The sequence below is a fragment of the Manduca sexta genome, chromosome 28, assembly GCF_014839805.1.
Source record: "Manduca sexta isolate Smith_Timp_Sample1 chromosome 28, JHU_Msex_v1.0, whole genome shotgun sequence".
In the NCBI taxonomy this organism is placed as follows: domain Eukaryota; kingdom Metazoa; phylum Arthropoda; class Insecta; order Lepidoptera; family Sphingidae; genus Manduca; species Manduca sexta.
Genome location: NC_051142.1, coordinates 5,666,604 through 5,680,528, shown reverse-complemented (window position 1 = coordinate 5,680,528; position 13,925 = coordinate 5,666,604). Strand labels below are relative to the sequence as shown.

Here is a 13,925-nt window from a genome sequence, read left to right as displayed (position 1 = left end):
AAACTGGGTCGATATATTTATATTTATAATAAAAATATAAAATTTACAAAATGAGCCTCACTAGTGGTCAAAGTTTATTTATTGAAGGTCGCTAATAAAAAAAAAATTAAGCAAATAAAAATGAAATATCGTGGAAAAATCTTATTAAGTGGTAATAATACTTATTTTGCGTTTTGTTCCTGTGTACTGGCTATTCAAAAGTCGTAAAAAATAATATTTAGATTGTCCTAGTTACAAATGTCATCCACGTCATAACTTTATCCCCAAAACTTTAATTAAAATATTTCAAATTATAGTAGATAATACTTAATTGAAGCTGCAGCGTTTAATTTCTACTGTACCTAGCATACATGGCCAGAACAGCAAGAATAGCTCTCGATTTGGTATTAGGTACAATATACATTTTATTATTTTGTGTAAACTAGATTAATGTAAAAAAATATATTATAATCTTTTTCTAGTTGGTCTCGATCTCTACACGCACTTTGCTAAAACGAAATACTGACCTTAAGCAAACCTTAATAGCCTATAATCGACTTGTCTTTGATATTTCCTAGTCTTTCATTGAAACTGTACCAAAGCAAAAGTGAACAATGGTAAATATTTAATATTAGTAACAAGATGTAGAGCTCCCAAAATGTCAAGTGCAGTATTAACATAACAATGAACATTATAACAATGTCCGCTTTTGTTTTGTATTACAGTTTCTTTGAAAACAGTTCGTCCTGCTGTGACAAAAGTATGGTTCACGGCCAAAAAGAAAATTGAATCTTCACGGGCCGAAAAGCTTGTGGATAATATAGTAATTGAAAAACTCGAGACCATACTGGATAAAATTTCTAGACTCCTTGAGCTGAAAATAATAGAAATACGTGATAAACAATTATTACCGAGGGAACTTAAATATCTGGAGAGTGAAATAGAAAAAATCAAGAAGAGGATAGGAACAAATGTAAAATCCGCTAAAATCGAACAGCCTAAGAAATGCTAAGCAATTTTAAATTAAATAAATAAACAAAACAATATGGAGTTAGCTCTGTCCCCAAAGCGATAGACAGATGTGGCTACTACGCTAATGATATGGTGGAAATCAAAACTATCATGTCAAATCAGAAGTAGGTATTTAGGGCAAGATGTTTCTTTGTGACATTTAGTCGCCTCATAGACTTATACTTTAATGAACGGGATCAAAGTAGATAAGCTAAATAATCGAGTAAGGATTAGGTACATGAATCGAATACATTATAGGGCTTAGTGATAATTACAATATCAATCCTGTACTATTTTACTGCTTACAAAATAGGGCCTGCTGTACATTTGATATTGCTCACATCTTTTGCCAACCACGTTGATATATTGCAGATTGATAGACTTTACTATCGACATACTTAAGTAATTATTATATTAGGTGTGCAATCTCCTTGAATTTCAAACATGCTATTATCTTTAAAGCATGAGAAATAGCAATAGATATATAATAAAAAATCGAATCGCCAGTCTGGTCGGCGGCCCGGTCGGAGGTTGGTCCGGCTGAACATTGCTCTGGCATCAATATAGTTATACAGATACGATTTAAGCGAGTCCTCATTAAATACAAAATAACAATCTTTCACAACAGAATTCATATGACATTATAAATTTTATTGTTTCAGGTGTAACTGAACATCTGACACCAAAAATAACATCAGCGTGGCAATATGCAAAATTCGAAATGGCACCGCCCCTGACAATAGGCTTCTTTTACGGACCAACTGTTCGGAAACTTGAAGATTATTGTTCAAACACGGCTAATAATTTCAAAGCTGGCTTGCGACAACAGATTAAAGAAATTGATGCTGAAGAAGAACGAGTTAGAAAGGAAAAAGAAGCTGCTGCTGCTAAGGCCGAAGAAGAATATGTGGAAGCGAGCGAAGCAGAAGCCGAAAAACCAGAGGAGCCACCTAAAAAAAAATAGGACAAAGTAGAATGTCGAAACTTCCGAAGAAAAAAACAAAATCTTCGGATATAGATAAACAAATAAAGTCTTAAATAAATAAAATAACGTGCATTATAGTTTGTGTGGTAATATGTACCAAGTAAATTATTAACCGACTTATTAAAATTTAATGTTTTAGTCAATCGCAAAAGCTGATTAAATTTGCGTATTATATTTATTGTACGCCTGAACAACTATTACAGCAATGTAGAGCAAAGATTTTGCTACAATATTTCAGAAAGTAATATTTAAATTACCCTGTTGTAAAGCGCAGATTATGGAACTAATCTGCTGCACATTATAATTAATAGAAAGAATATTCCGCAATCTACCTGAATATCAGACCAGCAGCACATGAAATAGCCTGTGCTCTTGGATGCCAGACCACAATAATAGTATCGGTCAACTTTGTTATTTATTGATAGGGCTTAGTCGGTATAGAGCACTACTCATACCTCTGAATTTATTTACTTATCAACTTAAAATTATATCACGTTTTCTTTTACGCAAGTAACCTACACGCAAAGTAAAGTTTGATTGGTGGAAATGTAAACATATAATATGCAAGCTGGAAGTTGAAATGTTGTAGTTTTGAACTTATGTCTAACTGGAACATCATATATACCTATACTTTCATTGTGGAAACATGGCTTTAATGAATTATGTAGATTTACCTGGAAACGCTAAAGCTACATGGAAATATTGTATCAGGATAAATTATGAGAAATAAGTTAAATCTTAAAGAATATTCACTTTGCCCAACCAGATCTTTAAATGTAAGTCTAGATACAAAAATTTTAATTTTGTTATTCCGTAAAAATGCCATGCTTATAATTAACAACTCTATTCGTACAATATTCACAAACCAAAAAGTATAACTAGTTTAAATAATACGTTTTATCACAAACCTTATTACTTAGGTTTTATTTGACACGTATTCTATCGAAATTTTTGCAACTCTTATACGTCTGTGTTGAGAATAATTTTAATTACTTATCCATAATTATCAAGACAGACTAAAGGAAAATATTTCGGTTTCATTCAACCTTCAATTTCTCCAAAATGTTGGTTTAGAAGGAAGAATTTTTCTGATAAACTAATCACATCTGTGATCATTCGTCTGCGTCTCGGTTTTGTCTGCACGCCAATTTTTTTAGCCAAAATTCGTGTGAAAGATCACTCCTTGTGCGAGTGTGGCTTGGACGAGGGTTCCTTGGAACATATATTTTTTTTCTGTCCTAAACTATTAATCCCCCTCTATGACCTTCTTCCTGCAGACATCCCCCGCCCAATTAATATTCCCTTTGTCTTAACTTTAGTCCATTCCCCTTTTATTAAAGTCCTCTATAAATTTTTAAAAATTAATAATATCCGATTATGATTTTTGATACTTGTTTTTATATTCTCCTTAATTTATTTCTTTATCTCTGTTTTGTACTGTATTTATTTTCTTATATTTCGAATTTTAATATTTTTATACATTCATAATATTCTTATTCTGAATTTACGTATAATGTGTTTTTCGATTATTTTGTATTGCCATTGCTTTATTTACCGCTCAACAGTCATAGATAATATTAGACCCATAAAAATTTACCGTAACCTTTCCTACTTTCAACTTTGACATTGGCAAAATCATCGTCTGCCAACGATGGAGCCACAATTTAAAAATTGAATTGAATTGAATTGAATTATCCATAATTATCAAAAAGCATAAAACTTTCGTTACTTACTGCTTTCAACACCTTTTCTGTATTTCCTAAGTCTTACAGGCATTTATTGCTGTTATTATAAAATAGCACTGGTTATTATTCTGGAAATAATAGACCTGGGCAAATATGTCTACAGGCATAAATGCTGTAAAGCGTACAAGTACCGTAATTCGTAAGTGGATTATATTTACGTTTTTGATAAATAAGTAGGTACTTACGTAGGCTATATTTACGTAGATTTTGTTCATTTTAGATATCATGTTTAATTATTATAACAATAATTTAATTATACATAGCACACGACTCGGCCTTTAAAGTCCTCCTTTCCCAATAAAAATAAGTAGATCTATGCCAAAAACGTTAAACACTTTAGTAAGTTATTATCTAGAGCTCATTGATCTTTGTGTTCGAGAAACTCATAATATTTGATTGCTTTGTACATCCATACTAAGATTTACATGTATAATACTAGGAAGTAGGAGAGTTATTAACATGGACTTCGTCAGTTCTTTTTGAAATTATTTGATTACAGGTAAGATGGCTGTAGTTACTGATGTTGTGGAAGTGTACAAACAAGCTATATCCAAACAAAGGAAAAAGTTTACTGACCTCCTAAATAGTAATAAACCTTTACAATACATACTTATAGTACCTTATTATTTTACAATAGGTAGGTACTTAACTATCTAATTTATTAAATAAAAATCGATGTTAACTAGCTATATAGATACCTTATATAATGTTTTTCATGTTGTTTTGTTAAGATTTATTTTGGTTATTTAAACCCTATATTTTATTTGATATACATAATTCTCTCTTACACATATACGCAATATATTTATAATCTCATATCAAATCTTAAAAAAAATATTATTCAAGGATCAAGTTTGCAATTATGATAAAATATTTTTTAGGCTGGCTTGCACAACGATGAGCGTCTCACTAAATATTATGATTAATGCATTTTTTTTATCATAGTTTTTTGTTAACTCCTCATCGATGACAGTGACAGCACGAGGTTCTGAATGTGTTTGGCGCTAATCACAATATTTAGCCATTCGTTTTGCAAGTAAGTCTTGATTCAAAATAAAATATTTATATTTCAGAAAAACTAGATGACGTCAGAAAATCTGAACTAGCTAGAAAAATAGAAGTTGCGAAAGGATTTTATAGGGTAGAAATAGCTCCACCTACAACAGCTGAGGAAATGATGGTACCTATAATATGTAAAACCATGATATAGTCGATGTACAGCCTCATTCTGATAGGAATCTTTTTAACACGATTACTTCAAATTATAATTTAAAAAGCCCTACACACTGTTACCTGATCTAGCAATCGAACCCAGGACCCATAGTGCATATCCTACATATGCACTTCTTTTGATCATCGTAAAAATACAAAGAAATAAAATTGAATATACATAGACATAGGTAATGTAAAGATAATGTACAATAGGTTTGAGAGTTAAAATATATTTTGCCAGAACAATAAAGATTTATGTGTTTGATCTTTATCGACAGAAGCTGCGCACTGATATCAGAGTGCTGATAGAATTTATGAGGTCCGGGTGTTACCGATACCTGACGGTAAAACAAGCTTGGCTGCTCTTCCTGGTAGGAACCGAGGTGACATTGTGGTTTTTCCTTGGTGAAACTATAGGAAAAATGCATTTAGTAGGCTACAAAGTTTAGACTTTTAAAAACCTTGTGGAATGTAATTGAATATATTTCATTAAAATGCAAAACTTGGTTTCTTTGCGAACACAACCTTGAAGTAATTATTGAGAATATAATTCCATGACGACACAATAGGTGAGTAATGAAATGAAGGTTGTAGGCAAGAATCGCTTCGATGCGATGGACACAAAAAAGCTAATTTGTTCTCCCCATTTATTAACGTCTAAAATCGAGACGATGTAAAAAGTTAATGGCTGGTATAATATAGCTAGTCTATTATTTAATTACTTGCAGTATTGTTTTTTTGGAAGTTACGCTTCCAGTAATATTATTCTGATGAATGTGGCATTTGAACACTTTTATTTCTCTGAAAAGTATTCCAAATAGACTAGATACTTTTAAAGGTATTTAATAATTGCCAAATAAGACAATGATCAAGTACTGTGAAGATTGCAAATTCATCTAATTATCTGAAAACCATCTTATTCGTTTATTTGTTTAGGAAAACTGATTTATAATGTGTTTCTTAATTTTGTGAGAACGGAAGGGTACATTAAATAATGTGTTTATAATTCGTAAGTATTTAAGGTCAGTCGGGGGAAGTGCGCCATAAAATTTTCATAGCTGGATTCAATGCAGAATAATTTCTTTTTGTGCTGACTTAAGAATGTACTTTTATTAATTTAAGAATATTTGGTATTTTGTGATGACGACCTATAGCCATTCAAGGAAATCAGAAAATAAATTAATATTATTTTGCTCAAAATAAAAAGAAATGGTAGTAGGCGCACTTGCCTCCAGAAATGGGGCAAGTGCACCTGTGTAAAAAAATCGCCAATACGAAACATTATAAAGAAAACACTCATTTTAGTCCATAGAAAAATAAGTTTTACCCGCATTGCACTTAGATAATGTTTAATAACTCACAATATTATAACAAACTATGGCTTTTAAATCAAATTCGGGGCAAGTGCGCCATATATTTGTAAATAAGGGCTTCAAAACATTTTACGCGTTTTTTTTGCGATATTTAGGTATTCATATTAGAGTTTTATGTGCGGATATGTTGTTATAAAGAAATGGTAGCTTTAATACGAAATCCATGTTATTTCTAAAAACTAAAAAAAACATACAAAAATGTAGGAATTAACAATTTTGAATGCGTTATAACTCAATTACTTAGTATTTAGCCTTATAACATTTCTCATTTCTTCTTTTGTAAAAACGAACCATCTGAAACGAACAAATATCCGACGAATTAACTAATACGCCCTTTTATTTAAATCGGCTCAAAACAAAATACCTTGAGTACAAAAAATTATGCTGTTACATTTTAATAATAATAAGTCATATTAGTAAAACATATTCTCAAAAAAGATTTGTAATATATGGTTCAGGGGCAAGTGCGCCATACGACTATTAACTGTGGCGCACTAGCCCTACTCGACAATTTTGGGGTACATTTTTTCACATTGCTAAAAAAAACTTTATTTTAATATATATAAATAAAATTCAGGCAGGAAGTTAAAATAAAAGGTTTAAACTATGTACTCACTTTACTGGTTTACAGAAATATGTTAAATATCTTGAAATATTTGATGTTATCTTTCACTGGGTCATCTCTGTTTACAGGTCTAAATGACACTTAAAATAAAATGGCGAATAAATCGTATTAAAATGAACAGAGCCATTTATATTTTTTAGTGGATCTATATTTCAGTTAGTAGCATAGATATAAGATTGTTGTAATTTTCTAACATCAATAGTTTTAGATTTTTTTAGGGTAGGTGCACTTACCCCGTTGGTTCACTTGACCCTCCCCCCTGACCTTATTATATTCAACATTTTTTTTTTTAATCTATTTTTATTTTAAATGACTTACCAGTATGTTGTGGTAATAATAAATTTCAATTAAGTAAGTACCTACTTAACTAATTTATGTTCATTGTAGAAAAGTACCTATATTTACGAAAAATATGTAGGTATCCAATGTAGGTAGGTACCTCTCCAGGCATTAATAGAGTCAAGCTAGCGATAAGCAGGTAGGTAGTTTTAAACATAATGAGCGTAAAGGGAATAAATCAATACGAGGAACTAATTAAAATGTAATGTAACGAAATTTTGGAAATTGTACGCTAGGAAACGCAACCCCAACCTGACACGATCGCAATATTGGTTTTCTGTGAGATATAAGTATATACTTACTTAAGTCAAAGTGGTAACGCCAGTAGTACCAAAACATGTATTAAGTACATACATTCATTCTGAGTAGCTACACATGGTGTTACACGAAACGTTAGTTTTTTTTTACACGCGTACAGGAAAGTGATTCCACTGTACCTACTTAATAGTTAATTCAGTAGCGCCGAGACAGAGTATTAATTCAGGAGATGTGATTATGTCTCAGCAGTAGACATAACAATCCTGGCCTGCCAAACCGAATTTTGTGTTAATACACAGGCTGATTCCAGACCGCGACATCCAATCCACCCCTTACATAGACCACTATGCAGTATGGCCTTTTATTGATGCCGCTAATAGGAACTTATAGCAAGTTTCTAGTTGTTTTTCGTAAAGTAGTATCTATTACTTTTTTAGATCCGAGGACATTTTTCTACTCTCCTATCTTACTGAAAATAAATAAGCGCTACTGGGTAATAAAACGTTTTTTAAACCGCTAAGTAACCCGGGTCCACTCAGAAACCGTAGGCCGAACATGTGCTAACTAATATACTTAAACCCTAGATTAGACTCCGGATCAAACCTACAGGGGTGGTGGTTAGTGCAACTCTTCCAGTAACTCTTCCGCGGACTAAAATGTTACTTCCATTAGTTTTAAATGTTCTCTACTTGTCAATGATACAAAAGAAGATTTACAGATTAGTCAGGAATTACGACATCTCAGGATAAATATATAAGTAGACAAATTATTTAAAACGCATGTTTGGGTTTCGGTAACATAACTTGCGAAAAAAAAAGCTTTGAAAAAAGTCTGTTTCGAAATTAAGGACACTTCAATTTAATTTTATTTGTATGTATTAGTTGCTGGTTTGAAACTTGTGTTCGAAACTACATTCATTCATCGATCGTTCATACGGTGTGACAGTCGTGTTTAGTACGTTATTTTATAAATAAATATTGTAACTTCGCCAGTGGTACTGCATTAGTTCAATGACTTGGCGTCCTCAGTCGAGATTGTAAAAAAAAATACGAAGTACATATTTTGACAAATTAAACGTCACTTTTTCAAAATGGCGCTGAAGGTGCAATGCCAGACCCGTTTAACTCGGCGTAAAAAAGTAACACTAGATGAGCAGCTATCTCACTTTTCACGATTTTTCCATACATTTAATGAATCGTTCCTTAAATGTCTCTTTCTACACAACGTCCTTTATTAGTGTGTGTATTATAGTATAAGCTGTCATTCGATCGCAAATAAGCGTCTCTAATCTCGGATTCTGAAACGACGCGTAGCGCCATTTTTATTGTGGTTAACCTTTAACCGCTGCTTTGAAATTGAATTTTCCGTCGCAATTCGCTATTTTGATTTGAAGGCGGTTTTCATTTATTTATTATCTAATTATAGTGCTTTATTGTGTGTGAATGTTTTTGTAAACAGTATATTATAAAAGCAATCATTTAGTGTTTACCAGTTTAAACGTGTAATTGTTTTTTTCGTATAGTTTGATTTATTTGATAATATAATGGTTTATAAGTGCTCTGTTCCCGGGTGCAGTACTCGAGGCCGAGGTATTAAATATTATAGTGTGCCGTTCACAAATAAAAAAAGGTGGGAAGAGTGGTTAAGTTTATGTCCATTCCTACAAAATTATCCTCCTACTCAACGCGAAAACATTCGTTTTTGTCATAAACATTTTATTCCCGAACATATAAAACAGAATCTAAGATTAACACCTAATGCGATTCCTTTAGTAAACTTAGGAAATACAGATAAATATAAAGTTACAAACCGAGATTTGATATTAGAAATTGAACCCACTAGTAGCATTACTGAACCCTTTATTTTTAAAGTAGTTAACCCTTCTGAACTTAATCGACCCACTATAGAGCAAAATTGTTCTATCATACAAGAACATCAAAGTTCTGAGCTGTCTAGCACGGTATCAATTCATGCTTCATTGAATGAAGCAAATAGTAGTACTCCAACTCAATTTACTCCCAATATACCTCACAATACGCAATACCCAATATGTATAACCCCTTCCACATCAACCACCATTGCTGTGTGTAATGAGCACAAATTAAAAGTCACAGCCTAGTTAAACGTAGATTAACTAATCGTATTAGATTAAATTCCAATGAATGTACCCCTCGTAAACGAATTTTACGCTCTTCAATTCACATTTTAAAGAATAAATTACGTCTCTTGCAATCAAGGTATAAAAAGTTAAAGACTAGATTTGACCTTCATGCACCAAAAACAAAGGTGTTCTTGAAAAATATAACATTTTGAGTACATATGGGAAATTATTAGTAGATTCACAATTACGTTTGACTGGTAATTCATTAAAAGGTCGCCGTTACACAGACTCAGAAAAAAGTTTTTGCTTTATCATTATATAAGTTAAGCCCTAAGTGCTATAGATTTTACGAAAACATTTAGCATTACCATGTAAATCCCGAATTAATTCTCTACTCAGCAATATTCCTTTGAGGCCTGGTATTAATGACTTTATATTTCAACATTTGGCAGATGCTGCCTTGGATAAACCAACGCAATAGACAGGCAATGCACATTAATGTTTGATGAAATGTCCATTAAAAAACACTTAAATTTTAATTTCTTTACTGGGGTCATTGAAGGTTTTGAAGATATAGGTTCTGGCAAACGCACAAACAATGTGGCTGATAAAGCTTTAGTTTTTATGTTACGGGTTTGTTTTCTCCTTGGAAAATTCCAATTGCATTTTATTTTGCTCGAGATGGGGTTAAAACATTTGTTTTAAAAAATATTATTAAAGAAATAGTATTAGCAGTTTTAAATCTGGATTCATAGTAAGAGCTACAATCAGTGACCAAGGTTCTGCCAATGTTGCTGCTATTAAGTCATTAATATCAGATTCTAATGCTGAACTCCCTCACGTAGTAACAAATATACCAATGACATCTGTTATAAAATCGGCCCAAACCAACTGTACCATATCTATGATGTACCTCATTTATTGAAATGTTTTCGCAATAATTTTCAGAAAAAACCTACTCATTGGCAACCAAAGGGCAAAGTGGGAGTATATTGAGAGACTTTATAAAGTGGATGGTTTTGGTGGCAGAGCAAGAAGCACCAAACTTACTGAGAAGCACATAAATCCAACTTCATATGACAAAATGAAGGTAAATAAATATACATTGTTCTATCACAGTTCTGTTTACAAGTCTTGACTGATTGATAAAAGATTGAAATCCTCCCCTTATTTAAGCATGATTATTGTACTTTGATAATTGCTCCTAATATACTTTTCAATATTGACATTATTAAAAATTACCCTTATACAAACTCTAATTGGCCTAACTGGCATCATATTTATTGTGCTGCTTCAAATAATAATGCATCAACTGTAGGCATAGGAGTTTGTCACCTACAAATTAATATTATAAAAAACCTCCTGGACTGGATTTATTTTGTCGACAGCTGCCATAACAGTTGATAACAGGTCAAATAATGCCATATGAATAGAACTGTGCTTATGAAAACCTTTTAGATCAGCACAGAATAATTTATGTTTTTCGAAATATGAGTAATGAGCACAGTTAGTCTGTAAATTACTTTCCCAATAACTTTTGAAAATTACGAATTTTTGCTATAACCATAAAAAAACATTACAGACCTATAATTCTTCATATTACTTTTTTGGAATATAATATATTCATTATCCATAAATGTTATGTTGCTTTCAATAATATTAACAAAAATTCTTCATATTACTTTTTGTATAATAATATATTCATTATTCATAAATGTTATGTTGTTTTCAATAATATTAACAAAATAATAAATAAATTCATCTATGCATTGTCTGTGAGATTTGTATATGTGATTATTTTTATGTTCGTTATTGACTCTTGATACTTGTAGTATGAATTTGTTAATTATTTGCCATGCAGCTTTAAACTTATTTTTGGAGTTATTTATGAAATTATTATTTTGGGCTTTTTGAGTTATCTTTATGATTTTTCTATAAAGTGTAGAGTATTTTTAAACAATCAGTCTATTTTTTCAATTCGGTTTAAATCTATATTCCCATAATGTCATGTCGTGTGCCAAATATGATACATCTACCTTATATCACCGCCTTATTTTACTTGAAATCCATCCTTGTTCTTTTAACCATGACATAATAAATAAAACTTTATGTATATTCATCATACAGAATCATGTAAAAAAATATATATTATTTATAGATTTAAAGAACACTTATAATGAGATGCATGCATTTATCACTTAAAGCAACAATATTAGTTAGTCTTTGTTACTCTTCGCGATAATATGTAACTTAAGGTTATAGCTTAAGGTCCATTTTTCATACATTTTGTTTAATACGACGAAATTTTAAAGGCCGAAATATCCATGCATATTAATTATTTTTACGTTTTTCTTTCAACTGCGAGAACTAATCACTAACTAGACGTGAATTTAAATTCTTTACTTGTCAATACTTGTTTAGTTACCCAGATTAAAGGTGAAACAAAATGTATGAAAAATGGACCTTAAGCTATAACCTTAAGTAAATTATTAAAAGTATCACTGTCTTTCACATTGTTCGACAATTTATTAGACAGCTGTGCACCAGGGTCGTAGCTTAGCGGGGGGTGAGTGGTGGTGGGCTACCTTAAAATACTAATGCAATACCTTAATAATCAACTATAACAAACTAAACATTTTCCATTTCTTATAACGAAGCCTAACAAACTAGATGCTTTTTAATTATATATTCCATATGTGGAATCCTCTAATGAATGAGTCCTCTAAATTGCTCAGTAACAATTTGACATCGTCGGGAGAATTAATGGACTTCAGGATCTTTAGGTCATCAGCAAACATGAAAGGTGTGGAATGATGCAAGCAATTGATAATGTCATTTATGAACATATTAAAAATAACAGTCCCAAATGGGAGCCCTGTGGGCACCCCAGAAGCAATATGATGGAAATTGGAACTAAAACCATTAAGAACCACATGGTAAGTGCGACCAGTAAGATAAGATTGAAACCATTCATACATGTGCCAAGAGTACCCATACCCGGATAACTTCTGCAGCAAGAGTTCGTGAAAACGTTGTCAAAAGCCTTACTGAAATTTGTATATATTACATCAGTTTGCATGTTATTGTCTAAGACTTCTGAAAAGCAACTCAGTAAAAGAGACCAAATTAGTGCTTGTTGAGCGAAATTTAAAAACCATGCAGTTATTAGTACAATTAACATGTTATTGTCTAAGACTTCTGAAAGCAACTCAGTAAAAGAGACCAAATTAGTGCTTGTTGAGCGAAATTTAACAAAACCATGTTGGTGTTCAGTTAAAAATGGTTTGAAGTAAGCTTCCAGATATGGAAATACTACAAATTCAAACAATTTTGCCATAGTAAAAAATAGAAATCGGTCGATAGTTGGACATTAATGTGTTATTGCCCGACTTGTGTATCGGCACCACTCTAGCTACCTTCCATTTCTTTGGAAAAATTCCGGTTTTCAGTGATTTTTATAGATTTTACAAAGTGGACTAGTCAGATTTCTTGTTCATGCAACAATAAAATTTGGTGGAATATTGTCTGGGCCAGAACCTTTGCTTATATCAAGAGTCTTAAGTTTACGTGAAACTTCATTAAGTGTGATGTGCAACGACGTAAAACTACGAGTCCAAGTCCGAGGAGTAACTCGCACAGCTATCCATGAAATGATAAGAAAAATTCGGGTTAGCATCGACATTCGACTCCATTAGTATCTTTCTCGTACACTGATGCAAAGTGCGAAGCAAACATATTACATATTTCAACTTCTTTGGAACTAACTTGATTACCATCGGACATCGAAGCTGGGAGAAAGCAAGATCCTCTTCTTTTGGCCTTGATGAATGACCAAAATGATTATAAAAATTTTAAATATTATCTTCTATACTTTCAAGATAATGTATTATAACATTTATTTAATAAGGATCTGCAACTCTCTCTGAGTAATTTAAATTCTATTCCATTTAACGGGTTCTTAAAAATTTATAGCATTGCCGAAACTTATTTTTTCTCAACATACATATGAGGTTGCGATTAAACCCAACCGGATACTTATTACTTCTTAGTTTAAATTTAGGTACATAAAGTTGGATAGTCTCATGTAAAATACCGTAGAATTTAGTGAGCATATCATTGACGCCGTTGTGACCAAGTACCTTTTCCCAATCTACATTATCGAGATGTTTCCCAATAGCATCGTAATCGCCTTTCGTATTCTCGCATCGTATCTATGGGCGCAAATTTATATTTAGTGATTATATTATTATGAAAAGTCTAGAATATTAAAGAATGATATTTAAACAAGTATTTACAA

The 13,925-nt window shown here is 31.8% G+C and overlaps 2 protein-coding genes across 5 annotated transcripts; both read left to right on the top strand.

The window, feature by feature from the left end:
• The first annotated feature begins 207 nt into the window (after positions 1–207).
• Positions 208–2,093, top strand: LOC115453046. Of its 3 annotated transcripts, none has more exons than XM_030181681.2 (3): positions 208–390; positions 705–1,115; positions 1,653–2,093. In XM_030181681.2, the coding sequence occupies exons 2-3, from the start codon at positions 1,076–1,078 to the stop codon at positions 1,952–1,954; spliced, it is 342 nt and encodes a 113-aa protein (XP_030037541.2). In that variant the 5' UTR covers positions 208–390; positions 705–1,075; the 3' UTR covers positions 1,955–2,093. The 3 variants fall into 3 exon arrangements, with proteins under 3 accessions (XP_030037541.2, XP_030037543.2, XP_030037542.2); XM_030181682.2 differs by lacking the exon at positions 208–390 and adding an exon at positions 442–596; XM_030181683.2 differs by lacking the exon at positions 705–1,115.
• A 1,501-nt stretch (positions 2,094–3,594) lies between these two features.
• Positions 3,595–5,434, top strand: LOC115453048 (ATP synthase subunit g, mitochondrial). Of its 2 annotated transcripts, none has more exons than XM_037444761.1 (4): positions 3,595–3,859; positions 4,220–4,306; positions 4,794–4,900; positions 5,211–5,434. In XM_037444761.1, the coding sequence occupies exons 1-4, from the start codon at positions 3,814–3,816 to the stop codon at positions 5,379–5,381; spliced, it is 411 nt and encodes a 136-aa protein (XP_037300658.1). In that variant the 5' UTR covers positions 3,595–3,813; the 3' UTR covers positions 5,382–5,434. The 2 variants fall into 2 exon arrangements, with proteins under 2 accessions (XP_037300658.1, XP_037300657.1); XM_037444760.1 differs by having other exon boundaries at positions 4,220–4,357.
• Positions 5,435–13,925: the final 8,491 nt, after the last annotated feature.